At 45.6% G+C, this 27240-nt stretch overlaps 1 protein-coding gene and 1 long non-coding RNA gene across 2 annotated transcripts in view; both read left to right on the plus strand.

Moving 5' to 3' along the window:
• The first annotated feature begins 3505 nt into the window (after positions 1-3505).
• Positions 3506-18753, plus strand: LOC128348084 (uncharacterized). Its single transcript, XR_008317917.1, has 4 exons — positions 3506-3777; positions 8110-8307; positions 11030-11221; positions 17408-18753. It is a non-coding gene; the product is annotated as an uncharacterized LOC128348084 (long non-coding RNA).
• Positions 18754-21989: 3236 nt separating this feature from the next.
• Positions 21990-27240, plus strand: part of LOC128343960 (C-type lectin domain family 2 member D-like) — a 28511-nt gene continuing 23260 nt past the window's right edge. The window contains exons 1-2 of the mRNA XM_053293400.1: positions 21990-22115; positions 24809-24974. Coding sequence (XP_053149375.1) covers positions 21990-22115; positions 24809-24974 — 292 coding nt within the window. The remainder of the gene's footprint in view (positions 22116-24808; positions 24975-27240) is intronic.

Consider the following 27240-nt stretch of genomic DNA (forward strand, 5'->3'; position numbering starts at 1 on the left):
CTAGTTGGAGGGCTATTGGCAACCTCCAGCCTCAAAGGCAGGATGCCTCTGAGTACCAGTTGCAGAGGATTAACAGCTGGAGAGAGGACATGCCCTCAGCTCCTGCTTATAGGCTTCCAGCAGCATCTGGTGGGCCACTGTGTGAAACAGGATGCTGGACTAGATGGACTGTTCTGTTCTGTGCTGGGCTATCAGAGCTGTTCTTATGTTCCTAAACTACACTGTTGAGGTGTTCCCTACAACTGTGCCAAATTTGGTTCAAACAGGTTAAGCCGTTCACAAGTTAGTGCACTTGCACCTCAAAAGTTTACATGTCTACCATTTTGAATTGGGGTGGATGACATTATCAAAAACTATACCATGAAGGTGTCCCTATGTGTCCCTACAGCTGCAGCAATTTTGGTTCAAATCGGTTAAGCGGTTCACAAGTTAGCCCACTTGCTCCTCAAAAGTTTACACATCCGCCATCTTGAATTGGGGTGGATGACATGATTACAGACTACACCGTTCAGGTGTCCCTGTGTGTCCATAAAACTGCACCTGATTTGGTTCATGTTCATCCAGGCGTTGCAAAGTTGATGGGTGGCAGGGTGGGGGTGGGGACACACACATGGACAGAGGCACAGACAGAATGCTGGGTGCAGGGGCGTAACTAGGTTAGAGTGGGCCCTGAGACAAGATTCTTAAATGGGCCCCCAAGGGAAATGGAGCAGCAGTTCATTTTTACTTATAATGAGATAAAACTGGTGTTCATGATAACCAGCTTTATCTCACCATAAGTAAAAAAATAACTGGTGTGATCTGAGCTATAAATTCCTCCCATTAATTGAAAATAAGGGACAAACGGCATCTCATAAGGGATAGACAATTTTGGGATGAAATAAGGGACGTCCCTGCTAATAAGGGACGATGGTCGCTAACCCTATTAGTGGGGGCAGGAGCTAAAAACATCTCCCCAAGCAGTCCCGCACCCCAGTGTTCCCTTTAAACTACTTTTATGGCAAAAAAAATAATTCCCGAAAGATATAATAGTTTGTTTAAAAAAAAAAAAAACACCCAAAAAACCCTACACCGACAGCAGCCAGCCTCTTTACATTCACGCCCCTGCAAAACCTCTGTCTGTGTCTGCCACAACAAACATGCCTCCCTGCAGAGACGTCCCTGGCTAGTTAAGTCTCCCGAGATATCCGGGCTCCGGCGGATTCTCGTTGTGTTTCCTGCCGTTACGGTAGCGCGAGAAGGAGAGACCCAAGTGCCGCGTGTTCTTCCTGTGGACCCCGGGAGGGCGGAACAAGAAGTCGCGGCTGAGAAGAGTCCGGGTGACTTTCTTTTACTGCCCCCTGCCCCGGCAAGGAGTCACAGCCCCGGGTTGCCGCTTTGTGTGGGAGGGGGCAAGCAAGTGCCGGCAGCCCGCAGGGTGTGTGTGCACCACCCCCGCGAAGGGCACCTAAGTTAAGAGCTGCGCTCGCTCAGGCTGCGGAAGAAGCAGAGCTGCCGCCGCCGCCCCCCGCCAGGCACACGAGGAGCCCGCCGAAGAGGAAGCCATCTTCCGCGCTTCTCCCTGGGCTCGGGCGGGGCGTCTCTCTTGTGCACGCTCCTGTCCACGCTCCTGGCGGCGGAAGATCAGGTAGGCGGGAGAGCCTCTGAGGGCCCCCCCCAAGGCGGAGGGCCCCGAGACAACGGCCTCCCCCTGCCTAATTGTAGTTACGCCCCTGGCTGGGTGATCTCATAAGCCTGATGGAAAGAAGGCTCAAATGGAAATAAAGAATGAATATGTAAATATAAACTGTATTGAAAATTATGAAGTCATATAAACATGGTAATATTGTTGGATAATGCAAAACAAAAATGCTAAGAAAACATGGAATACACTAAACAGTGACTCAAAAAGAACTATGTAGTCTGTACTAGTAGAATGACAGCACATCATGATAAAGCTATTTCAAACTACTTTTTCAAGCATTCATATGAGTTCAGATTATCTCCCAAAAATGTCAATCAGATCTTTACTAGAACTTCAAAGCCATATTGAAGATATTTGAAGATGTGAAAACTTCTTCATTGATTGATTGATTGATTGATTGATTAAGTGCTGTCACATCGGTGTCAACTCTTAGCAACCACATAGATAGATTCTCTCCAGGATGATCTGTCTTCAACTTGGCCTTTAAGGTCGCTTAGTGGTGTATTCATTGCTGTCGTCATCGAGTCCATCCACCTTGCTGTTGGTCATCCTCTTCTTCTCTTGCCTTCTACTTTCCCATATATTCACCCATCATTATAATCTACTAATTTTAAAGCTGACAAATTTCTCAACACTCCTTTTACTCAATAATAGTCAATGATGATACTCCAATAATATTAAATGTCTCTGAATGACTAATATTGAGTCATACGAAATTAGCATGTTTAGTGTATTCCATGTATTGTTAGCTTTTTTGCCTCACATGATCCATCAAAATCACCAAGCTTATATGACTTCATAATTTTCAATATAGTTAACATTTACATATTCATTCTTTATGCCCTTTTTTCTAATTGTCTTATTGGGTCTGTCAGGTTGTGTTTTGGATTCTTAGTTTCAGATCTTTCTACGCTATTTGTGTGGTACATTTCTAGGAAGACATCTGTGCACATGACATGACAAGAAGCTGGGATCCTGCCATAGATTCATTCTCTCTCTCTCTCTCTCTCTCTCTCTCTCACACACACACACACACACTTACATGGATAATAAATTTGGATGTAACGCCGCCGCCACCACCACCCTTATGTGTTCTCCCTTTAAAAATTATTCTGAGCATTCTCCCAAGCATTTCAGTATTATTGCCATTAAAAGCAATTCTTGGATCCATCTTTATGGTGTTTCTGTTGCAACTCCAATTTTACAGTTGTAAGCAACCTTGGTGGGTCTTCTAATCCAACCCCTTGCTCAGTGTAGGAAACTGATACCGCATTCTGACAGACAGATGAGTCACAGCCTCTGTTCCTCAACCTTTGGGGAAGGAGGGCCCACTAGGAATGTGCATGGAACCTTTATGGGCCTCCAAACCGGTTCGAATGGTGGATGGTTCTGCCGGATCAAAGGTGGGGGTGCTGCTTTAAGGGCGGGGGAGGGTGCACTTACCCCTCCCGCTACTCTTCGCCCGCCAGTGCTCAGTTTTTAGAAAGTACATCAGGGCCACAGCGTACCTCCCTGCCACCCCATTTGCCCCCTTTACTGGAACTAACTCGAAGTATCTGACACACATGGGCGTACACACATTGGGCGCATGCATGTGGCGGGCATGATGTGCGTGTGCCCATGCCAGCAGGCCTGTCAGATACTTCCAGTTAGTTCCAGTAAAGGGGGCAAATGGGGTGGCAGGGAGGTATGCTGCTGCCCCATGGACTTTCTAAGAACCTCAGGGGAAGAGCGGTGGGAGGGGTAGGTTGGTACACCCTCCCCTGCCCTTAAAGCAGCAGCCCCGCCTTCTAGCCTCCTCTGCCTGGTTCCGTGCACAGCCCTAGGGCCCACCGCTGCATGAGGCAGACTGTTCCACTGGCTTAAAGCAGGAAATGATGTGAGCATCTTGTCTCAACACTCCCGTCTGCCACTCCCGTCGAACTCTCAGTGTTGTTGCTTCCGGCGGGATTACATCGGCATTGCCCTGCTAAAGAGGCCCGGCGGTCTGGACTGCGAAGAGAGAGGGCACAGGCTCAGGCAAGTGAAAAAGGATCGGGAAGGAATCACGGGGGCACGGCGCACGGAGGCTCTCTGGCGCCGAGAAAGTGACGGTGAGGGAGGCATCCGTTTTGGTGCTGTCGGGGGAGGCTTATTATCGGAGCCTAGGCTGCATTTTGAGCTGAGAGCTTCGGCTACTACTCCGTCTCCGAGTGGCGCTGCGAGTTCATAGCTTGTCCGAGAGACACAAAAGTTGATCGTCTCTCGATTGTAACCGGAGGCGCAGGCGTTGGAAAGGGTGGCGAGCCCGCTTGTAAGGCGCATGGGGCCTCCTGGTGGGTTGGTGGCCATCCTATTCCCCGCACAGTTTTCACGATGTGATTCAAGGATCGTGTCTGCTTTATCTCTTTGCTAAGACACAACTCTGTATCCTTTAGATACTGATGCAACTGCAACTCTTTATCCTTAGAACTGATTTATTCGCTGGAAAAAGAAATGCAGTGTTTTGCAGTCTGCAGTAAAGGTGTTGGCGTGGTTCGCTTCTCCAGACCCACGAGATCATCTCCACAACCTCTGTTTGTTGGTGCTCGGTTGGGTTGCTCAGCCTCGAGTGCTGGAGGAGGCTAGGGCTGAGACATTTCCAGGAAAAAGGGGTGTTGGGAGAGAAATGCTGTGCAGGGCTGGTGCTAAGGGTTCTGCCCCCCCCCCCCGCGCAACCTATAAATCGGCGCCCCCCTCTAATTTTTAAAAACTGAGCAGAATGAGTTTTGTTCTGGGCAGCAGTATCAAGGCAATGTGTGCATATGTGCATTATTATGTGCCACTATAGATAATAAAACGTGTGCACACTCGAACATACACACTCAAGAGACATGAAAGGAAAGAAATGCATTTTACAATTCTATTATATTTATAAAACCAGATTTTGACTTTCTTTCACTTCACGTTTATGTATAATTAAAAACAAGGCAGAATCTAAAGCAAGGCAGAAGCAAAGCACAAAGATTGAAACCTCAAAAGGAGCATATACATTGCAAAGAATCATTTCTTTTTGGAAAGGGGTTCGATTCCTACTTGGAAGTTTATTCAGTGAGACACACAACTTTACATCCTTCATTCATTCATTCATTCGATTTCTATAACACCCTTCCAAAAATGGCTCAGGCCAGTTTACACAGAGAAATAACAAATAAATAAGATGGATCCCTGTCCCCAAAGGGCTCACAATCTAAAAAGAAACATAAGATCAATTTTATGATAGGTGGTGCGCCTTCCAGACAGTATTTACTTCATCAAAGAAAATATTTGTAGGGACTTAAGTTCCTATATTTAATATGTTTGATTGTTTTGTGTGTTTTTTTAAACTTTTATAAGTTTATTGAATATTAGAAATATACATTAATGTTACAACAGGATGGTACAACAGGATAAAGAAACATTTGCAATATGTACAGTTGGTATAGATTTTGTTAAACTAGTATATCAATCATACTTACATATTCAATCCATCACCTTCTTAACCATTTCAACCAAGATCTCACTCGGATTATAATAAACCCTATTTATCTCCACTGCATCTATAACTGTTTTCCATACTTGCTTAAAATCATATCTATTTAGCTTTTGTCACATATTATTACATCAAAATAAAATGAGTTCCTCAAGCATATATTCCCATATTATTTTATACCAGTTACTGATGTTAAGATTTTCAACAGTTTTCCAATTACAAGCAATTAATGCTTGAGCTGCTAGTATAAGAAACCTTAACAGAACATTGTTATCCATTTTTATATTATTTCCAGTGAACAAAAGCAGTAGTCCCAATTCTATATTAAGCGTTATCAAAACTCTACATGTAGTTACTATTTCATTTTCCACTGCTTGCCAAAATCTATTAACTCTGACACAATCCCACCACATATGTTTATAAGAGCCTAATTCTATACACCCTCTCCAACAGTTAGCATTAGAGTTTTTTTTAATCTTTGCCAGCTTCTTTTGTGTCATATGCCATTTAGTTAATATTTTAATCCGTTGCTCCCATATTCTAACATTACTTGTCCATTTTAAAGGTTTAAATATGTTTGATTGTTGATACTTATTTTGATGAAGTAAACACTGTCTGGAAGGAGCACCACCTATCATACAAATAGAATAATGCTGTAAAGTTTTACCAGTGGGCTTGAACAACTTCCCTACAAGCAAGGTTAAAGTGTGTGGGAACATCTGGCGAGAGAAAGAGGTAAAGCTAGCTAGAGGTTACACTCTTCCTCTTGGAGTTAGGCAAACCAATCAAAAGCATAGTGTAGTGGTTAGTGTGTTGGACTAGGACTGGGAAGACCCGAGTTCAAATCCCCATTCAACCATGAAACTCACTGGGTGACTCTGGGCCAGTCATGTATCTCTCAGCCTAACCTACCTCACAGGTTTGTTGTGAGGATAAACAGAACCATGTACACTGCTCTGAGCTCCTTGGAGGACTAGTAGACCTTAGAATGCAAATGCTTTAAAATGTAATGAGTGTGAAATATTAATGCTGCCCACTCCTTGATGCTCCGTCTGTAAACATATTTTGCTGTTTTAGCTCCCCACTGAATAGCTAAACCCCTCTAGTCCTAGGATGACTGCTCTTACATTTTTTACAACTACTGCTGCAGTAGTAGTATTTATGAATACTACTGCAGTATTAGTACAGCAGCACTTTTAATTTGCAATCTTTAAATTACAACTTTAATTACAGTGCCCTCACCATAACCTGATCAGATAGGTCCTTTATTATTCACTAGTGGTAGCACCATACTTGGGCGGGGGCGGGGGGGAGAGGCTGCACCCATGTCCCTTCCCTGGAGCCGCCCTTGTTATTCACACTTTATAGATGGGATATTGAAGCTATGAAATAGTAATAATTTACTATTTACTAAATAATAATAATTTACATGGTGACCACTTTTACTCTGCTCCCCATTTGCCTTATCAAAAGCTTATGTTCCAAGGCAGTCTTTCCCTCCATAACTTCCATATTTGGGATCAGGCATTACCTCCTGGGAGGGGGGTTCTGGAGTTATCCTCTAAGGATCTGAGGCTCAGCTTCAGCCCTTACCTCCCTTCCCCCTCTTCTTGATGGAGTCAGCACAGCCTTATAGTCCCATTTCCCAGTTTGTAGAACTGCAGCTGATCTGTGTCTTGCCTGAGCCCAGTCCTGGAGCCACCCTGGGATTCAGATCTTCTGGGGTCCTTCCAGTGTCGCTGTGTGAGCAATTTCAATTAGGAAATGAAAATGAAAAGCTTACCCATTTGCTAGTAACAGGCTAAGGTAGTGACGCTGCTGAATTAGCATTTCTGGTATCAGAAATGTGAATCTTGGTGGGCTCATAATTCTCACCTTAATAGAAGACTGGGATTATGACTCTTCACATCCTTCTCCAGCTTGGATTTTAATTTCGCATTGGTCTGGGAAATTGGGGGTGGGGGGTGGCGAGAAAGAGTAACTAAATGAGTTAAGCTTATGTGTGCTTAATGGAATTCTGATGAAAAACATCTCTGCAGATTATGACTCTTCACATTCTTCTCCAGCTTGGATTTTAATTTCTGCATTGGTCTGGGAAATTGGCGGGGGGGGGGGGCGTAAGAAAGAGTAACTAAATGAGTAAAGATTATGTGGGCTTAATGGAATTCTGAAATGAAAAACGTTCCTGCAGAGCCCTATTTTTGAACTGTAGTGACTGTTTTGATAAGGTCAGAATTATGTCATTGCAGTTAGGGTTCCCCAATGAATGGAGGAAGAAATTGTATACCATCCTCCTGACACCACTTGTCCCTGACAATGAATACTATATGAATAGTGCTCTGTAGCTCTACAAAATTTTCTAGGAGTCGATCTGGTTGTGGTTTAAAGCTTGTGCTTTTGTTATAAGGTCTGGTACTGTTGGTTGTTTGGGGCAGTGTTTCTCGTTTATTTTTCTTAAAGATAAGGAGTGTATTGGTGTATGCAATGTTGTCGAAACTACTGAAGGGCAAAGACATTCCTGTTGTCGTCTTGGCATTTCACTTGCTTGAGCTGAATTCCTGAAGTGGTGACCACTCCTGCATCAGCCCCTCTTCCACAACATCTTTGTTGAGATCACTTATTGGGGGAAGGTGGCTGAATTTCAGATCTTCAGGGCATCACCAACTGGCAAGTCAGGTATGGGAGAGCAGCAGCTGCAACCTGTTGGAAACAATACTCTCCATTTGGAGGTCATAGGAGGAGCATAGGATGACTGGCAGCAGCAACAGCTCAGGAGACAGTTGGGTAGAACTTGAACACGCAGGTTTTTTAGCTGTCCACCTCCAATTTGGGGATGGTTTCCATAGACTGTGGCATAGTTCGTATTTGGAAAAGAACCCCGTTCTTAAAGTTCCTTTCTTGTTGTTTCGATAAACGTATTTTCTTTTTGTTACAGCTCAGGTGCACAAGTGGAGATGCATCTGTCCAGAAGTACAAACTGAGGTCCCAGGTTTCCTGGATGGGGGTTGTGCCAGTAGATGGAAGATAATCCCTGGCTTTTTGAACTTGGCTGTGGTTCTGATACACTGGCATCAGGCAGGAGAGAGAGAGGAGGAATGGAGTCAGCTGTATGAGGAAAACTTCCTGGGAGATGGTGATTACATAGAGAGCTGCCATATATATAGTCAAATCATTAGCCCCCCTCTAGCACAGTATTATCTACTTAGACTGGTAGTTACAGCTGTCCAGGTTTCAGGCAGAAGTCATTCCCCAGCCCTACCTAGAGATGTTAGGGATAACTGGAGCCTTTTACGCATGGAAAAGATGCTCTGCCCAGGGGCGTAGCTAGGGGAGAGGGGGCCCGTGTTCATCCCTTTCTCTGGCGGCCCCCCAGAGTGAGGGAGATAATGGGGAGGAATGGAGCTGGAGGGCCCTCAGGAACTGGGGGCCCGTGTTCTTTGAACCCTTTTGCTCAATTATAGCTACGCCCCTGGCTCTACCACTGACCTACAATCCTTCCCCAAGGTTAAATACCACTTAAGGAAAAGGGAAAAGGTGGGGTAGTTCAGGGCCAGTGCAAACCCTAGCTAAGTGAGCTTTAAGACTGATGGGTTAAATTGTGTTGGCTTTTATCTCCCCCTCTGATTACTTAGCTATGTGTATGTTGTTTCTTTAAAAAAAAAAAAAAAAGATTGGCTTGCATACGCCTTTTTTTTTTAACCAGCATTTCTTAGACTGATTAAAGAACTACTACTAAGAATTTTTATATACCGCTTTTCAACCAAAGTTCTCAAAGCGGTTTACATAGAAAAATAAACAATACAGAAATAAGATGCTCCCCTGTCCCCAGAGGGCTCACAATCTAAAAAGATACATAAGGCTGACATCAGAAACAGCCACTGGAGGGATGCTGTGCTCGGGTTGGATAGGGCAGATTGCTCTCCCCCGTGAAATATAAGAGAATCAACACTTTAAAAGGTGCCTCTTTGCTTAGTTAGCAGGGGTTCTGTTATTGTTTTATTTATAATTTTATTTATTTATTAAATGTGTGGACTGCCCCAAGTTTCTATCTCTGTGCAGTTTACAACAACATAAAGCAAATTTAAACAAAAATAAAAACCTTAGAAAAATTTAAAACCACCATCAAATGAAAAAGCTTGAGTGAAAAATGAGTCTCTAAGGAATTTTTAGAAGTCAGAGATAAGGAGGCTCTTAATTTCAGCAGGAAGTGCATGCCAGAGATTTGGGGCAGCAACAGAGAAGGCCTGTCCCTGTGTAGCCACCAGATGAGCTAGTGGCAACCAGATGAACCTCTCTGGGTAACTAACCCTTTGAGGATTCATGACACACCTTCATTTCTTCTGTTCATTTTGACCCCACTGCATTGCGGGTGGAGGGGGCGGAGGGTTAGTCGCATCCCATGTACCAACTACCCCCACCCCACCCCACCAACCTGCAAGCCAGTGGGCTATTCAGTTTATATTTTAGGAATTTTTGAGGTGTTTAGACTCTTTGGCGTGTAATGAATCATCATAGAGATTCATTATGAGGACAGGTTATTAGACACCAAAGCGTCTAAACACTTGAAAAAAATTCTAAAAATAAACTGAGTACCCCACTGGCTTGCGGATAGGGGGTGGGGGTGGGGGTAGTTGGCAAATGGATAGGGGGTGGGGGTAGTTGGCACATGGCACATGGATAGGGGGTGGGGGTAGTTGGCACATGGCAGTTGACAGTTGGCACTGTACAATGACAGTCAAAATGAAGAGAAGAAATGAAGGTATGTAATGATGAATTCTTATAGGGATTCATTATAAGGAGAAGTTATTAGACACCAAAGAATCTAAATACTTCAAAAACAGTGATGACATATTTTGCTCCATGACTCCACTTCTAAAAGGGCTAGAGCATTTCTTTCTTTCTTTCTTTCTTTCTTTCTTTCTTTCTTTCTTTCTTTCTTTCTTTCTTTCTTTCTTTCTTTTTAATTAAAGCTGGGGATCCATGCTAGGGTTAGGGATAGGGCAACTTTAAATCCCCATTATTTCCTATGGCGGAAATATAAAAAATCAGTAAAAACTAAAAAAAATCATTAAAAAGAACCACCAAGTGCCCCACTGACCTGAAATTTAGGAGGTAGTTGGCACCCATGAGGGACTACTCAGCACCCTGATTTGGTGCTCCCTGAACCTTTAGAATTTGGTTGTATCAATCTGAATCTGAATCTAATGTAATCCAATTCAAATCAAATCTGATCAGATTCGAGTTTGCATATTCTGACCATCCATTCAAGAGTCATTGAGGTGGATGGTCTGCCCAGCAGCTGCTCCCACTCTGGCCATTGCCATGGGGGGGGGAGGCCTGCTCAGGCTCACCCCCCCCATCCCCCGGCTGCTCACATGGCAGCTAAAACACTTGCAAAGATTGATGGTTCTGCCTTGTGGCGGCAGAGGCGAGGGGGGCTTGATGTGGTGGCAGCGGTGGGGGGATTCGCAGTTGCAGCAGGGGGGCTTGCAGTGGCGGGGGGGGGGCCTCACGGCGGGGGTGGTCTGGGTGCACAAATTACCTAGGTGTGCCACTGCTTGTATCTAGCACTAGACAGTCACTAAGATTAGGAAGAAGAATTTGGGGCTAGAGGGGAGCGGGAAAGAGTAAAACTGGGGTTTAGGATTGATAGATAGATAGTGGGAGGATATCCTCTCACGGTCTGTTGTGTGTACACACGTATGTAGGCCACAATTTTGGCTGCAGGCCCCTCAGTGAAATAATGTAATGTGTCTAGTTTCCTGGAAGCCTTTTCTTGACTTAAGCACCCTGTGCACTGAGCTCCTTCATCTGACCCTTCTGTGGTGTCTTGACTCTTTCATTTCTGATTCTAGATAAGCCCCGGAGTGGAATTCTGCCTGTGGCTGGACCTGACTCTGGAGCATAGTTTTTTCCATAACTGATGAGAGAACACATTCAGATAGCAATGGATGACATCGAAATTCCAGAAGAAGTTGTGACAGACCAGAATAATCTCCAACGTGATGGACCGCCTGACCAAAGCCATGCTGAAAAGAAGGGAGCAGGTATTGTTATCTTCTTTGCTGGGGAGTAGGCAGAAACATGAGCAAATGTACATGCTTGGGGTAGACTCTGTTCTAGGGATGTGCACGAAACCGGGTTGCCCAGTTTGGTTCAAATTCGAACCAGGTTCAAACTGGAAGAGGGAGGTTCAGTTTTGGTTCTGGTTGAACCCATTCCGGTTTGGTTCAAATTCTAACTGTTTTGAACCAGTTTGAACCTCCAAAAGTGGGTGGAATGGTAGCTGGCACCCATGAGTGCCTACCATCCAATCCCCAAAGCAATCGGACACGCGTATAATCAGACATGCGTATGATGATACGCGTGTTTAAGGTTTTTCTCCATAGGGAAGAATATGAAATTTTCAATGACAAACCATGAATCCACTCTCATTTGCTACCAGAGAATCTGCACTCAGAACACCTCAGAAACAACAGAACCCTGTACCCCATGGGTTAGCAACCAATGGGGGTGGTTGGCATCCTTTGTGCACTACACCACCACTCACTCTGGGCCACCCCAGCACCCCCCAAGTGCAGTTATGGGGCTGCTGAAAACTCCCTCTTTCCCTATAGAGAAAAACCTTAAAGACGCGTAAATTTTAAAAATCACTTAAAAATCAGCCCTTTGCCCAATTCTTTTCAAATGATTCTGGTAGCTTCTTTGCCTCCCTTGGGCACTCCCACCCACCACACTCTGCTCTAGGCCACCCCTTTCCCCCCAATGTGAAGCAATACATTTGCTGGAATCCTCATTATTCTCTATGAGGAAACTGAGGATCCTCATCATTCCCTATGAGGATTGTTTTCATTAAAACAATCCCAAGGCAGTTCACACAAAAATTAAAAACAGGACTATAAAAATGACACAATTAAAATGTTAAGCTAAAATATAAAACAAATCTGACTAAACAGATTTAAAATACAAGCATAAGAACTGTACAAAATACAAAGAAGCAGCAGTAGAGACAATCCTATAAAAGCCTGGGTAAAAAGCCAAGATTTAACATGCTTTCTAAAAACTGTGATGGAGACTGAGGAGCAAATAGCCACCAGGAGAGCATTCCAGAGTCTGGGGGCAGCAACAGAGAAGGCCCTGTCCCGCGTGCACAACCAAGCCTCCCTTATTGTCAGCACCCAGAGCAGAGGCCCCTCAGATGACCTCATCAAGCGGGCAGAAACCCTTGGGAGCAGGCAGTCACTCAGGTATCCTGGGCCCAAACCGTTAAGTGCTTTAAAGGTCAAAACCAGCACCTTGAATTGGACCTGGAAACAAACTGGTACCTAGTGCAGCTCTTTCAAAATGGGTGTGATGTGATCCCAACGGGCAGTTCCAGATAAAATCCTAGCTGCCAAATTTTGCACTAGCTGCAGTTTCTGGATATTCTTCAAGGGCAGCGCCATGTAGAATGCATTACAGTAATCCAGCCGTGACGTGACTAATGCATGGGTAACTGTAGCCAGATCTGCCTTTTCGAGAAAGGAATGCAGCTGGCGCACTAGACGAAGCCATGCAAAGGCAACCCTGGCCACTGCCTCCACCTGAGCTTCCAAAAAGCAGAGCCGGGTTCAGTAATACCCCCTAGCTGCGTACTTGCTTCTTCTAGGGGAGTGCAACCCCATCTAGAACCGGCAAAATCTCCTCATCCCGATTGGCTCTCCTACTGACCAACATTACCTCTGTCTTGTCCAGATTCAGTCTCAGTTTATTAGTCCACATCCAACCCATCATGGCCTCCAGCCTCCAATTCAGGATATCCACCGCCTCCCTAGGATCAGGTGACAAGGAGAGATAGAGCTGAGTGTCATCTGCATATTGCTGACAACTCAGTCCAAGTCCCCAGATGATCTCTCCCAGTGGTTTCATGTAGATGTTAAACAGCATGGGGGACAAAACTGAATCCTGTGGGACCCCACAAGCCAATGGCCACGAAGCCGAGCAATAGTCCCCCAGCACCACTTGCTGGACCCTCCCCCCAAGAAAGGACCAGAGCCACTCCAAAGCAGTACCTCTGATTCCCAAACTTGAGAGGCGGTCCAGAAGGATACCATGGTCGATGGTATCGAACACAGCTGAGAGGTCCAGCAGAACCAACTCCCCCTGTCTAGTTCCGGAGTAGGTCATCCACTAGAGCGATCAAGGCAGTTTCAGTCCCATATCCGGGGCAGAAGCCAGATTGAAAACGGTCCAGATAATCCTGATTTATCTGCAAAATGACATGCAAACTGTTCACAACGGGTTGAAGATGAATCCTTCCCCATTACCTGGGGTGGGGGTGGGTGGGGAGAATGTGTGGAGCAATATCTTTGCTACACGAAACAGCTCCGCTGGTCTGCACTGAGCAGATGCAATGGAAGTGGAGAAAAAGCATTTCTTCGCCGCCACCCCCAGCACGGAGTAGTCCCAAAAATGGGCTCTAGCCTGTGTTTGGTTGGATTAGTTACGACTCTTCCTCCAGTGTTGTTCCAGCCATCACCCGAGTTGTTTCATTGCCCTAAGCTCTGAGGAAAACTAATGAGCAGAACTGGCTCCACCAAGCTGGAGGGAGCGTTTAGGAGCAACCGTGTCAACAGCCCAGGCTGTGTTTCCATTCCAGAGATCCACCAGGGCCTCGACAGAGTCACCAGCTCTAGACACTGGAAACTCCCTGAGGGCCGTCTGGAAACCAAGCGGACCCATAAGCCTCCAGGGGCAGACCAGGGGCTTAGCTATAATTGAGCGAAAGGGTTCAAAGAACATGGGCCCCCAGCTCTTGAGGGCCCTCCAGCTCCACCCCTCCCTATTTTCTTCATTATCTCCCGCACTCTGGGGATCCACCAGAGAGAGGGATGAACACGGGCCCCCTCTCCCCTAGCTATGCCCCTGGGCCGGACCATTCTAATCGGTCCACCACCCTTACAGAGGGCAGACGGAGCAGTCAAACTAAACCTCACCAGATGATGATCTGTCCAATGCAAGGGAGTTATCTCAAACTCCCCCAGCTCCAGATCATTTATTCCCAGGTTGGCAAAAACCAGATCCAGAGTATGTCCTGAGTCTGCTGCTTTAAAACAACCATCTAAGCCTTTGGATGGGGTGTTTTAGAAATGAAATGAATTGAATAAATCTCCTGGTGGAGCGGAAGGATTAGAGGAGTGGTTTATTTCTCCCACCCGTGTGAAGATGACTGGATTAGCAGCTACACAGTGAGTCAGTTTGCAAGAAATAACTATTATTATTCCTTGTTTACACAGTCAGACAGTTGTTATTGACTGGTTTGTTTTATCCAGGCATCGAGTCCTTCCCAAGGACGTGCGATGGCTTAATTTCATTGTCAATGTTGTTGCTGTTGTTATAGATATTGTCGCAGAATATAGGCTGTTCCCAGTAAAGCAGCTTTTTGTAATTGGCTGATGGTGATTTCTGTGGCCCCTATGGTGTTGAGGTGCTCTTCAAGGTCTTTTGGAACTGCACCCAGGGCGCCAATTACCACTGGGATTATTTTGGTCTTTTTCTGCCACAGCCTTTCAATTTCAATTTGTAGATCTTTGTATTTGGTGATTTTTTCTATTTCTTTTTCTTCTATTCTGCTATCCCCTGGTATTGCTATGTCTATTTCTGACTGGGACTTTCCATACAACTTCAGATCATCCATGTACAGCAGATGGTTGATTTGACTTGATATTTTAGATGTTTGGTATCTGAGGCCTGTTCCGTTTAGTATTTGTGAAAGTGGGGTCATGGTGATTACAAACAACAGAGGGTATAGTGAGTCCCCTTGGAAAATGCCTCTTCTAATGCTAACCTATCCAAGTGTCTCGCCATTGATTGTTAACAGTGTACTCCACATGCTCATTGCTTTTTAAATAAATATCTGAATGTTTTTGCTGACACCAGTTGTTTCTAAACATTTTAGTATCCATGTGTGAGGCAATGAATTGAAGGCTTTCTTCTAGTCAATCCATGCAACACTTAGATTGGTTTTTCTTCTCTTGCAATTTTCTAAAATCATTTTGTCAATCAGCAGCTGGTCTTTTGTGCCTCTGGTGTTCGGGCAATTTCCTTTCTGTTTAACTGGAAGCTGTTTGTTAGTTAATAAGTGTTGCATCACTTCATCTGCTATTATTCCAGTTAATAATTTGAACATGGTTGGCAGACAGGTGATCGGTCTATAATTACTTGGAACTGCACCTTTTGCTGGGTCTTTCATGATGAGATAAGTTTTCCCAGTTGTTAGCCATTGTTCAATATCACCTCCTTGCAAAACGTGATTGAACTGTTTTGATAGTTGTTTATGAAGGCTTGTTAGGTGTTTAAGCCAAAAGCCATGCAGTTCATTGTCGCCTGGAGCAGTCCAATTTTTAATTTTCCTTGCTCTTTCACTTATTAATTCTGGTGTTATTATATAATTGTTATTATTAGATATTATTATTATTATTATTATTATTATTATTATTATTATTATTATTTCACTTGGCTGGACTGTGGGGATGTGTGTCTTCACGGCGAAACTCTCACGACATGCTGTAAGAGTTCCCGGAGAGCTCTGGTAGTTGTGCGAAGAAAAATGGTGGCGGGCGGTGGTGGTGGGATGCAAGGCAGCCTGGGCCAGCTGCTGGGAGGAGGAGGCAGCAATGGCGGGACGGCCTGGCACACCTGGGTAAGGAGGAGGAGATGGCGACCCAGCCTGGCCTGGCCGCAGGGGGCAGGAGGCAGTGGCGGGTTGGCCTGGCTGTGGCAAGAAGACAGGAGAGGAGGTGCCGGCAAGAGGGGAAGGAACAGTGGGTGGGGGGAAGCAGCAGAGAGCCTGGAAAGCAGGAACGGGGAATGGACTAGGGTAGAAGGGGAGGAAGCGGTGGAGAGACTGGAAAGCTAGCCAGAAACTGTGGCCTGGGAGTGGGTGGGGCGGAGAAGCTGCCTGGCGGGGAGCAGGGGAGAAGCTGGTGGGCGCCGGGGACTGGAGACTGGGGCAGAAGGTGGGGAGAGGGCAGGGAAGACTGGGGCAGAAGGCTTGGGAGGAGTTTACTACCTCACAGATGCTCTGTGTGGGATCAGCCAGTAGTTTGTAATCTAGTTGTTGTTGTTGCTGTTGTTGTTATTTATTCTATTTCTATAGTGCCCTTCCAAAAATGGCTCAGGGCAGTTTACACAGAGAAATAACAAATAAATAAGATGGCTCCCTGTCCCCAGAGGGCTCACAGTCTACAAAGAAACATAAGACAGACACCAGCAACAGTCACTGGAGGTACTGTGCTGGGGGTGGGGGTGGATAGGGCCAGTTACTCTCCCCCTGCTAAATAAAGAGAATCACCATGTTAAAAAGATGCCTCTTTGCCTAGTTAGCAGGGGAAGTTTAGGTCATTTACTGTGAAAGACTAAATAAATATGCCTAGAGAGTTGATTTACAGCAGCAAATGCATGGGGGAGCAGTGAAAATAAGTACCTGCCTTGTACTCAGTCACATCATCAGTCCATCTTGATCAGTATTGTCTAGAGTAGGGCTGCACAACTTTGGCCCTTCAGCTGTTTTTGGACTACAACTCCCATCATCCCCCGCCATAGTGGTCAGTAGTTGGTGATGATGGGAGTTGTAGCGCAACATCTGCAGAGAGCCAGAGTTGTGCAGCCCTTGCAATCAAAAAAGCACCCATCCCTTTCCCCTTTTGCTACAAAGTAGTGGTAGGCATGTGGCCAGAGGATATGATCACATTAGGAAGGAGTGCAGAAGCATACTTGTGCTCTACAAAATAATATGTGAACTTCAACTGCTTTCTCACCTAACCTTTCTTCCCTAAGGCATTCTCTCTTCCATCCTTGCATCCTTCCTACACCCAATTTTTTGCAGCAGCAGAAAAATCCAAATTATATAAACCCTAAAAAATGCAAGCAATGCATGATTCTGAATACGGAACTTCCATTTCCTTGGGAGATGTTTGGTGCGGATTGGAGAACAGGCAACCTGAGGTTCATAGAATGCCCTCTACATTCTAGATCAGGGTGGCACAGCTTCGGCCCTTGCTTGTGGACTATAGCTTCCACTATCTCCAACCACAGTGGCCAGTGGCCAAGAATGATGCGAGTTCTAGACCAACAACAACTGGAGGGCAGAAGTTGTACAGCCCTGTTCTAGCTGGGAGAGAAACTTAACTTGCATTCCTTAACTTTCTTTGTGAGTTGAATAGTTATCTGATATTGTCTTTTTTTTTTTTTAGCCTACTTTCCTGAAGGAAAACAAGCTTTTATGAAATCATCAAGGTGTATGTGTCCCCATCCCTATCAACTTTGCAGTGCCTGAACCAATCTGAACCAAATTTGGCACAGTTGTCGGGACACCTCACCAGCATAGTTTGTGAAAATGTCATCCACCCCAATTCAAGACATCAGAAGTGTGCACATGCAAATAGGCTAACTTGCAAAGATGGTAATTTCTCAATTTAGATTATAGTGAAAGGAAAGTAGGCAGATTAGTTCTTAGGAAATCTTATTTGTTCTATCATTTAAAGTGGTTAACCACGGAGGAGTGTTATGTGTGTGTGAGAGAGAAATATATAAAGCCCCAAACCAAATGAAACCATGAAAGTAACCATGAGGCTGTTCTCACAAGCAGCCAAGTCTGTACTTGGCTGCCCATGAGAACCACCGGGATCCATAACAATTGTAGTGGCCCTGCAGTGCCAAACTAAGTGCCAAAGCTTTGGTCTTAGCTGAGATTAAGCAAATGCACCCTTAACCCAGCTGTCAGGATCATGTGTTGGTGCCTAGAGCGCCAGTAGTCTAGGTACCCACCTGCTGTCAAACTCCATGTGCTTTTGTTTACAAACAGAAGCACATGGCTGAGGAATGAAATCATGGTGCCAATGTGGGGTGCTGACATCATGGGAGCTGTCAAAATTCGCTTATGTCACTGGAAATAACCAAAGGAGGGGCTTACATCACAGAAAATGGTCAGAGGAGACCCCTACATGACCAGAAAGGGTCAGAACTAGGGGTACGACTTTACCCCTAGAAGTTTGGCTCCTCACCCTCCGCTCCTACCCCAGAATATGCCTGGGCATGCCCCAAAGGTGGGCACGTGACCCCTCTATGAACACAGCACTCCACCCTGGACCAATAGGAAAAGGTTTCAGAGCCCAGAAAGGCCCAATCGCACAGATGTGATAATGGGTCAGCAGCCATTTTGTGTAACTTTATTGGCCAAAACGGGGTGAAGTGTCTCCTCTGTGAACAAAACCTACCACCCAAGGCCTATGAACAAGTCCCTACCACTTTGCCAGCATCGCTAACAAATAAAGTCAAGGAAGCTTTAGAAAGGAAGAAGACTTCCTTCAGAAAGTAGAAGGCCTGCCCAAATGAAGAGAACAGAAAGGAACACAAACTCTGGCAAAATAAATGCAAGGGTCAGGTGAATAGCCTGTATCTCTCTGAACCATCTTGGTTTTGCAGACTCACTGTTTGTGTGATCATGGTGTCCCCAGAGAGATCATTGGAGCCAGCTTGTACCACTGACAGCTGTAAAACCAAGCCCAAGAAAGCATTCTATTAGCACAAGTTCTGAAGATGAGGAGGCTATTCACACAATTGTAGAAAATCGGGCTAGCCTCCACTAGCCCGATTTTCTACAATCGTGAGAACCACCGAGCTCGGCTGCGAGCCCGGTGGTTCTTCAGCGGGTCACCCGCTCAAGTAGCCCGCCCCTAAAACCGGGTTTGTGGAGTGAGCGCTCTGCAAACCCAGGCTTTTTTATCGTGAGTAGCCATGGCGTGGCTCCGTGCCATGGTTATTCATGAGTAGACCCCCGGTGGGAGGCTGAAAAGCAGCCTCCCGGCTCGGGGGTCTTCCCAGTATGCCCTACGCACTCACTCAGGGCATACTGGAGCTTCCGGGGGCTGTGCAGCCCCCGAACTCCCCAGCCCCCGCCGGCTCCATCACGGAGCCGGCAATCGTGGGGGCAGCCGATCTGGCCACCCAGGGCTCCTGCCCTGATTGTCTGTGGGGAGAGCGGGCTTAGCCTGCTCTCCCCGCTGAGCTCCCCAAACCGGGTCTCACTGATTATGAGACCCGGCTTGAGAATTTCCCACCAAAGCTCACTAATTTCCTTTCTTCTCACAAATATGCACATGCACACTTTTTTAAAAGCAAGACTTTTCTCTCTCTGTCTCACAAGATAAACATTTCTGGGATATATCCTTAGGTTGCAAGCCTATGCACACAACAGTTACGTGGGAGTAAGCCCCCACCAGTTCATTAAGGCTTTGACTTGGAAACTGTATAGAATGGTTGCAATCAGGGCTGCTATGCTTTAAATCACTTCACAGAACTCAATTTTAATGATTTAAATTACAATTTAGATCACTAGTCAAGAAGATTCTATTTAATCAACATTTTCTAGTAAAAGTACATTCTTGTTATCTAATCTAATATAACCTTAATACGTATTCAGAGATGTAATACATATTCAGAGATCATAATGCTGTTTCATTCTGGCAACCAGACCTTGCATTTCTTTGTTACAGTGTTTGCATTTTTGCATACATGCCGGACTTACCCACATGCACAGAAACTTCATTAAAATATTCCCAAGTGAGGTCTCTTTTATGCATGCAGCCATGATAGGTGTTTCCCTTCTAAAATGGAGGATACACTTGGAAAAGGTTTCTTCTATGTTCCTGTTCCTTGCAGAGATCTATTCCATCCTCCTCAAATCCTCTAGTCATTCCTTGGCCTTCTTTATCCCAATTCAGACATTATTCTGTGGAAGTGTACACATGTTGCTGTGAATTACTGTACCTGGGTTCATTTTAAAATTCAAACCGGGATACAGGGCCCTTCAAATGCACAGTACACATTGGAAGTATAATGCTGTGCCTGTGTAACATTCAAATGACTGTACCTGTGCACAGATTTGTGTGGACACTCATTGTGTCCACAATGTGCACTCATTGTACAATTGTTGAACATAATGTGTGAATGTACCACCAAGTTCACAGAATATAGTTAGGAGTTATGATTAACACTCATGATGGTGATATGTTTGGCCTATGTTCTTAAAAAAAAATTGGTTTAGGGGAAAAAATCCAATTAAAATTTAAAAATCTGGATTAATTTCTATCAATCCCAGCTGCAATTCTATGCAACATTTACTTTATCAGTTTTGTAAAATTTAGCCATATAGATCATAGACCTGACAGAGAATTTATGCTGAAGATCTCTCCTTTCAGTACTCCTATCAGTCACCAAAGTTTAAAAAAACAAAATAACCAACCAACAGCAAACAAAACAAAACAAACAAAAACTGGAATAATTAAGGACTATAAAGAGAGGTGCAGCTACTTGAATATTTTGGACTTGCCTGGTTTCCAAACTGTGGAACATATAACAAAAGGGCCACACGTGTAAAGAACAAACCAAAACCAGCAACAAACTGTGTGCAGACAGCAATTATTATAAACATGCAAATTCAAAGATTAAATAATAATACTTTTATATATATGTGTCTTAAATTATTTAAATAATACTTTAAATTATTTAAATAAACATACATATTTCAAAGGAACATTAGAAAATATCCAATGTAGCCCAGAGCAAAGAGTAATGAAGATGGTAAAAATATACCAATCTTACTAAATCAATATGAAGGACTGTGATTTTGCAACAGAACACCAAAACAAGTTCACTATTTCCCAGAGTTGTTGGCAAAGAGAAATGCGCTTGCTGTAATGATTGTCCATTCTGTTATCCAAAGCTTGTAAGAATAATAATTCTTTCACTTGGAGGTCCTTGACATAAAGAAATGTGTTGTAATAATAGTCCATTCTGTTATCTGGAGCTTGTGATAATATTCCTTTCACTAATAAGTCCTTAAAAACTGTCCGGATATTCAGTGTTTTTCACCAAGGCTTCCTCAAGAAGGACTACAGAATAAAAGTGTTATCATCCTCTCTAATAAAAGCCTTGGTGTCCGTCCGTGGACACCAAGGCGTGTGTTCGTGCCTCCCTCGGCCGTTCTGGGCATGCACAGAGCGCATGCACAGAACAGCCGAGGCAGAAACGGAGACAGGCACCAGGCGGCCATGTTTGTGACTCTTCCTGGCCGCAGGGTTAACAAAGGCGGCCACAGGGAGGACAGATGCGGCTGCGGCAGCCGCTGGGAGGCAGAGGCGGCGGAGGCTGCAGACCACCCGCAGGCGGCAGTTCCTTGCCGCGCCGCGGAGCTGACAAGGGCGGCCATGGGGAGGGAGCTGACAAGGGCGGCCACGGAGCTAGCAAAGGAAGAATCTTGGGAAGGGAGTGCTTGGCCAGGAACGGCATCGAGAGTCAGAAAGAGTCTCAAAGTCTCGGGGACTGAAAGCGTAGCTCCTTCACCTTCTCCTGTCCCTCATTCGCCACCCCTGGCAACCCAGCGCCGATGCTGCCATGGCCCGCCGTCAATAATCCAGCCGCCCTCCTCGGTGCCTCCTCGCCTGAGGAGCCCGAAGCAGAGTGTTGCCTTCCCAACCCCTCGTGCCCCGGAGGAGTCCTGATGGCTCCTCTTCAGAAGCCAGACAACTTTGGGCGCCTCCCCTCCTGAGCGACGGCTGCGCGGGGAAGCTCTCTCAAGGTGTGCGGGGAGGGGGGCTCCTAAAGCGCGCGCTCCTGCGCCTGTTGGAGGGAGACGGAACAAGTATGTAATGCGGTGGCTGGTCGCTTGGCGCGTGCCAGAGGAGGAAACAGCAGCAGCAGCAGCAGCAGCAGCATCGAGGGTCTCATTACCAAGTAATGAATATTTCAGCACGAGCTAAACAGTCCCCTTGGCTGATGTCACGGGACTTGCTGCTTTGGCAACTCCACCAATCCCCCAAAGAGAAAGCGGGAGTGCAGGACGCAAACCGCAAGTTCATCTGTGGCAAAGAAATGCTCTTGAACGCTGTCACAGCTGCCCGGGCGAGCCTTTCCTTGCACGAGCTACCTTTAGTTTTTACCTCAGAAAGCACCGGGAAATAGACGGACACCTGGGTTTTTAACTGTATTGCGATTTCCTTTGTGTAAGGGACACATTCCTTCCGCAGGCTTTAAGCGCCCCCTTCCTACTTTGGGATTATTTATTTATTTATTTATTTAAACCCTCGGGGTTAGTAGAGCGCACTTCTCCACAGGCAGAACAAGAAATGTATTGCTGCTCACACTATTGCTAGCTATCTCATTTCCCTAAAACCAGGCTCTTTTCCAAAAAGGTGTGTACCATTATGGTTGCCAACATTTTTTTAAAAAAACTTAGACCTTTAAGGCTCAGTGTGAAGTTGGCCTCAAGCTTGGAAAGACAGGATATTGGATCTGGGGTTGGGGGACAGAGCTTGCAAACAAGTTTGTGTGTCTCATTTTAGAAATCAAACACTGCTTGAATCTTTTCCTGTGGTAATGACTACATTGACTACTTGATTTCTGTAGCACCCCAGTGTAAGGATCCATTGACTTTTGTTTAATCATTTCTGTTTGTCCCTCTTTGTCTCAAATGTGCTGAGGAAGAAATAGCAAGGTTATCTACTCTAATGGCATGTGGAATACATTATATTCCAGATATATTATATTAATGCTCTGCTTAATTATTTACTATTTGTGAAGATGACTGTAATTGCTCAAAATTATAGAACTTTCCAATACTACTTTGCATACTGTGCAGAGATCCATAGCTCTGAGATGTGCATGTACTGCTTGCAAGCCACTCCAAAGTGCAACCACTCTGGGGCCACTAAGCAAAACATAATTCTAATTGTGATGGTACTCTCATTTTTCCCAATGGGTGTGCAAAACAAAGACAGAAAGAAAGAGAAAGAGAGAGAGAGAGACAGACAAAAAAATAGACAGACAGCAAAAGACAAAACAAGGAATGAGGGAGGGAGACAGAAGAATAGAGAAAAGAAAAGAAATAAAGAAGGAAAAAGAGAGAAGAGAGAGATGGGAAAGAAAAAAACAAAATAAAGAGAGAAGAAGGGAAAATAAGAGAGATAAAAGTGAAGAACAAAGGGGAAAAAACAAAAGATAGAAAAAGAGAAAAAGGAACACACACACACACACAAAAACCCCCAAAGAACACACCCCTTATAGAAAGAAGAGAGAAAAAGATAACGAAGAAAATAAAACATATAAAAAACAAACAAACAAATAAAAAGATAGAAGGAAAAGGAGAACAAGAAAAGGAAGGAAAGGAGAGAAAGGAAGAGAGACGGACAAAAAAAATAGGGCAATAGAAAGGAAGAACGCTTAAAGGGCGAGGCGAGCTAGCCCCTGTTATTATAACGGGCTTAAAAATACCGTACATTACTCAGTGGCACCTGGCAGTTCCAGAGTCTAGGCTGGGTGCTAAGCAGGGCAGGTGATGGGTGAAGCCAGGGGTAGCAAGAGGCAGAGCCAATTGTAAAAATATTTGGGAGTGTCCAATTGTCCTCAGTGGAACTTCTTAGTAAATACATAAGGAAGCTATTTTACCGTACATTACCCTCTCCTGTAATGCTAGAAAGAACACTAGATCGACCTTTACTACCCAATTAGCAAGGCCTCGGGATCTTCCTGCAGAATGGGAAGTGGGACTGGTTGAGATATAGTGCCCACACAGCGGGGACACTGTTAAAGCAGATACCCCCCTCCTCTTGAATATGGGGGGTCTGGGTATACACATGACACCATATTAGTGTGAGATTCTGTAGAGGTATCTGACTGAGAACCCATAGCAGGATTCAACAAAGGAAAAGTGCCTCTGTAGATGGACCATGACGGGTAACCAACTGTTCATCAGCACCCCATGGAGTAACAGATGGGTTTGATTGAGACATCTCTGTAGGGTCATTAGCAGATGGTGTGGATGGGGTTTCTAAAGAATTAGCAGCAGAGGATGGCTTTTGGCCCCTACAAGTGTTCATGTCCCCCTTCCCCCAATGTGTGGTGGTACAGGAATACATGTACTCATTTTTAATTAATTTCTGAAACTTGAAGGCCTCAAACAAATCATTACAGTGTTTCAGGACTTTCTTCTGGTATTCAGTAACTCCCATGGCTTGTTCAAAAATCTGCATAGCAACATTTTTAAAGACATCAAGACAACTAGCAATCACCCTCAGCCATAGGCGTAACGATAGGGGGGGCAGGGGGGGCACGTGCCCCAGGCGCCACTCCCTGGAGTCACGTGGGGGGGCGCCAAAAAGTGCCCCTGCCAATCCCCGAAAATTTACCGGAATTTTTTAAATTGTTGTTTGAATTGCCGCCGCCGCCACTCAGAGCGACCGAGCAGCAGGCTGCAGCCAACCGCACCACTAGCCGCCTGCCTCTAGAGAAGCCCAGCGGGCGGCGGCTGCGAACGCAAACCAAAACCAAGCTGCCTAAAAACGCTCTCTCTTACTGAAGAAGTCTTTCCAGCCAGCCTCCCTCCCTAGTCCATATGACCTGCTGCGCCCTGGTTAGCATAGCCGCGCCCCGGGTGGGCAAAGCTAACCAATGGGGAGACGAGGCTTTGAGAGGAGGCAGGCTGGGCAGCTGCAGCGTGCTAGGCGGGGCTGGGCGAGTGGTGGTGAGGAGTGTGCGCGGCTGGCAGTGGTGACGGCGCTGGGCCAGTCCAAGAGCCAGCGTGAGGGAAACACACACAGAGAGGGGCGGGTTCGAGGGGATGGGGTGGCCACGGCTCTTGCTGTCCCTCGCGCCGGAGGAGGCTCCAGAGCCGCCAGCGGCAGCAGCCTCCCTCTCTTCCTCCTCCTCGTGCCGGGGCTAGGGTGCCCTGTTTTGTGTTCCTGCCTTCTTCGCTCAGTCAGTCGGGTAAGGAGAGAACTGAATTCGGCGGAGGCCAGCGCGAGTAGCGGGGGTTGGGGTGGGGTGGGGAGTGGGAGAGAGTCAGGTAGCCGCGTCCCCGTCCCATCCCCGGGTTTCCTTCAGGGTGCTCAGCAACTCCTACGTGGGGCGGCTGCTGCTGCTGCTGCTGCTGCAGTGGGGTAAAGCCCGGGGAGTGAGCGCCGCTGGGACTCCAGCCTTTCCTTCCGTTTGCCTGGTTTAAAAGAACAAACCTCCCCCCTTTTGTGCCCCTCCCTGAGTGGTTCTCCTCTCCCAGCTCGTAACTTTGCAGCCGGCTCAGGCTGCACGTGGCAGTGGAGCGGAGGAGGAGAGCCGCGCGACTTTGCGTCGTTGGGCTGGGGCTGCAGCAGGCAGCAGAGGACACCCCGGCCGGCACATTCGGCAGCTGAGCCTCCTGTGTCAATAGTGGCTAAAAAGCTGCTGCACCTTTCTGGCTTGTTTAAGGAAGTCTGCTTTGTAGGGCTGGGCAGCTGCCGAGGTAAGGCTTTTTGCTTTCTCTTTCGCTCTCAGTCTGAGTTGGCACACAAAGACTCCCTCGGGGAGGGAGAGTAAACATGCTTTTTGAGTTGGCAATGGCATAAGACAAGAAGTGTATGTGGAGGAATCTCTCTCTCTACTCCTTCCTTTCACTTAGTTCTGGTTTTCAGTTTGAGATTTTATGCGCTAAGCTAGTATGCTTGCTCTGGGAGAGGGAGAGTGGGATTGTTGGAAATAAACGTAATAAATTGCAGATTGTATTTTAAGAGAGGGTGTTTTGGAGATCTGTTCAAAAGACCACCGTTTGTTTTCTAATTACAATGTTATTTATCGCTGAAAACATCCTGGGATTATCCATGTATTGTGAGTGAATCTGTGTTTTCTAATACTGCAAACTAGAAGAGGAGTATTAAGTCTTTACATATGATTAGCACTTCACAAATTCCTCAGCTCAAATGGTGTTAAAAAAGTAAACAAAAATTCCCCTGCTGGGTCAGTGTAAAGGTCCTTCCATTCCAGCATTCTGATTCCCACAGCAGCCAGACAGATGTCTCTGGGCATTCACAAGCAGGACAAGAAGGTGACCTTCCCTTGCTTTTTACCAGTATTTAGTTTTCAGAGTTATACTGCATTTGACCTTGGAGGTTCTGTTTTGCTTGTGTGGCTAATAGCTGCTGTTAGGTGCATGAGTTTATTCTCTTTAAAGAAGCCATCTAAGCTACTGGAAATCATCTTGTGGCAGTGAATTACATAAGCTAATTAAGCATTGTTTGAAGGACCTGTTTTTGCCATTTCTGAATCTACATAAGCCAACTTCACAGGGTTGTTGTGAGGAAAAACCTAAGTGTAATGTAGGATGTATCATCATTCATCGCATCATAATTCTGATGTTAGGGATACAAGCCAACTTCACAGGGTTGTTGTGAGGAAAAAACACATGTGTGTCAGTCAGATGTATGTTGGGGGGGCGGTGGGGGGGGCGCAATTTCAGTGCTTGCCCCGGGTGCCGTTTTCCCTAGTTATGCCTCTGCCCTCAGCCATTCACCATGATCTTTCAGCATTGCCTGGCTCCTCAGCAGTCAGTTCTAAAAACAAGAACATGATGGAGTTAGAAAACTATAAATCAGCCCACCCCACAAGGTGGTTGTAATTTATTTATTTAGATATGTATACCTCCACCCCTGCAATTCTCTACTGCTCGGGGGGCGGATCAGAGGCTCTTATTTCAACAGGGAGCACATTCCAAAGTCCAGGGGCTGCAATGGAGAAGGCCCATTCCCGAGTAGCTGCCAAACGAGTTGGTGGCAGCCACAGGCAAACAAGAACATTAATAAAATAGATACAATGTAAAATAAGACTAATAAAGTTAACCAAATTAAACTAAACAAGTTTATAAAAAGACCAGACTAAAACCACAATTAAAATTACACTTTTTAAAAGTTCAAATTTAAAGTCATTTTAAAAGCCAAAAAATTGAGAACTATCAAAACTTCAGCCCCTTTAAAAGTATGCATTTTAACTGGTTGCTAAAAACACCTATGTTCTATGTTCTATGTTCTCCTCCTATGTTCTCCTATTCTCCTGCGAGCCCAGTGGTTGCCATGAACACTGGAAAGTGGGCTAAGGGAGCTTAGCCCACTTTCCAGTGATCATGAGAATAGCTTCCTTATGTATTTACTAAGAAGTTCCACTGAGGACAATTGGACACTCCCAAACATTTTTACAATTGGCTCTGCCTCTTGCTACCCCTGGCTTC

This window comes from Hemicordylus capensis, chromosome 2 (assembly GCF_027244095.1).
Source record: "Hemicordylus capensis ecotype Gifberg chromosome 2, rHemCap1.1.pri, whole genome shotgun sequence".
Taxonomy (NCBI): Eukaryota; Metazoa; Chordata; class Lepidosauria; order Squamata; family Cordylidae; genus Hemicordylus; species Hemicordylus capensis.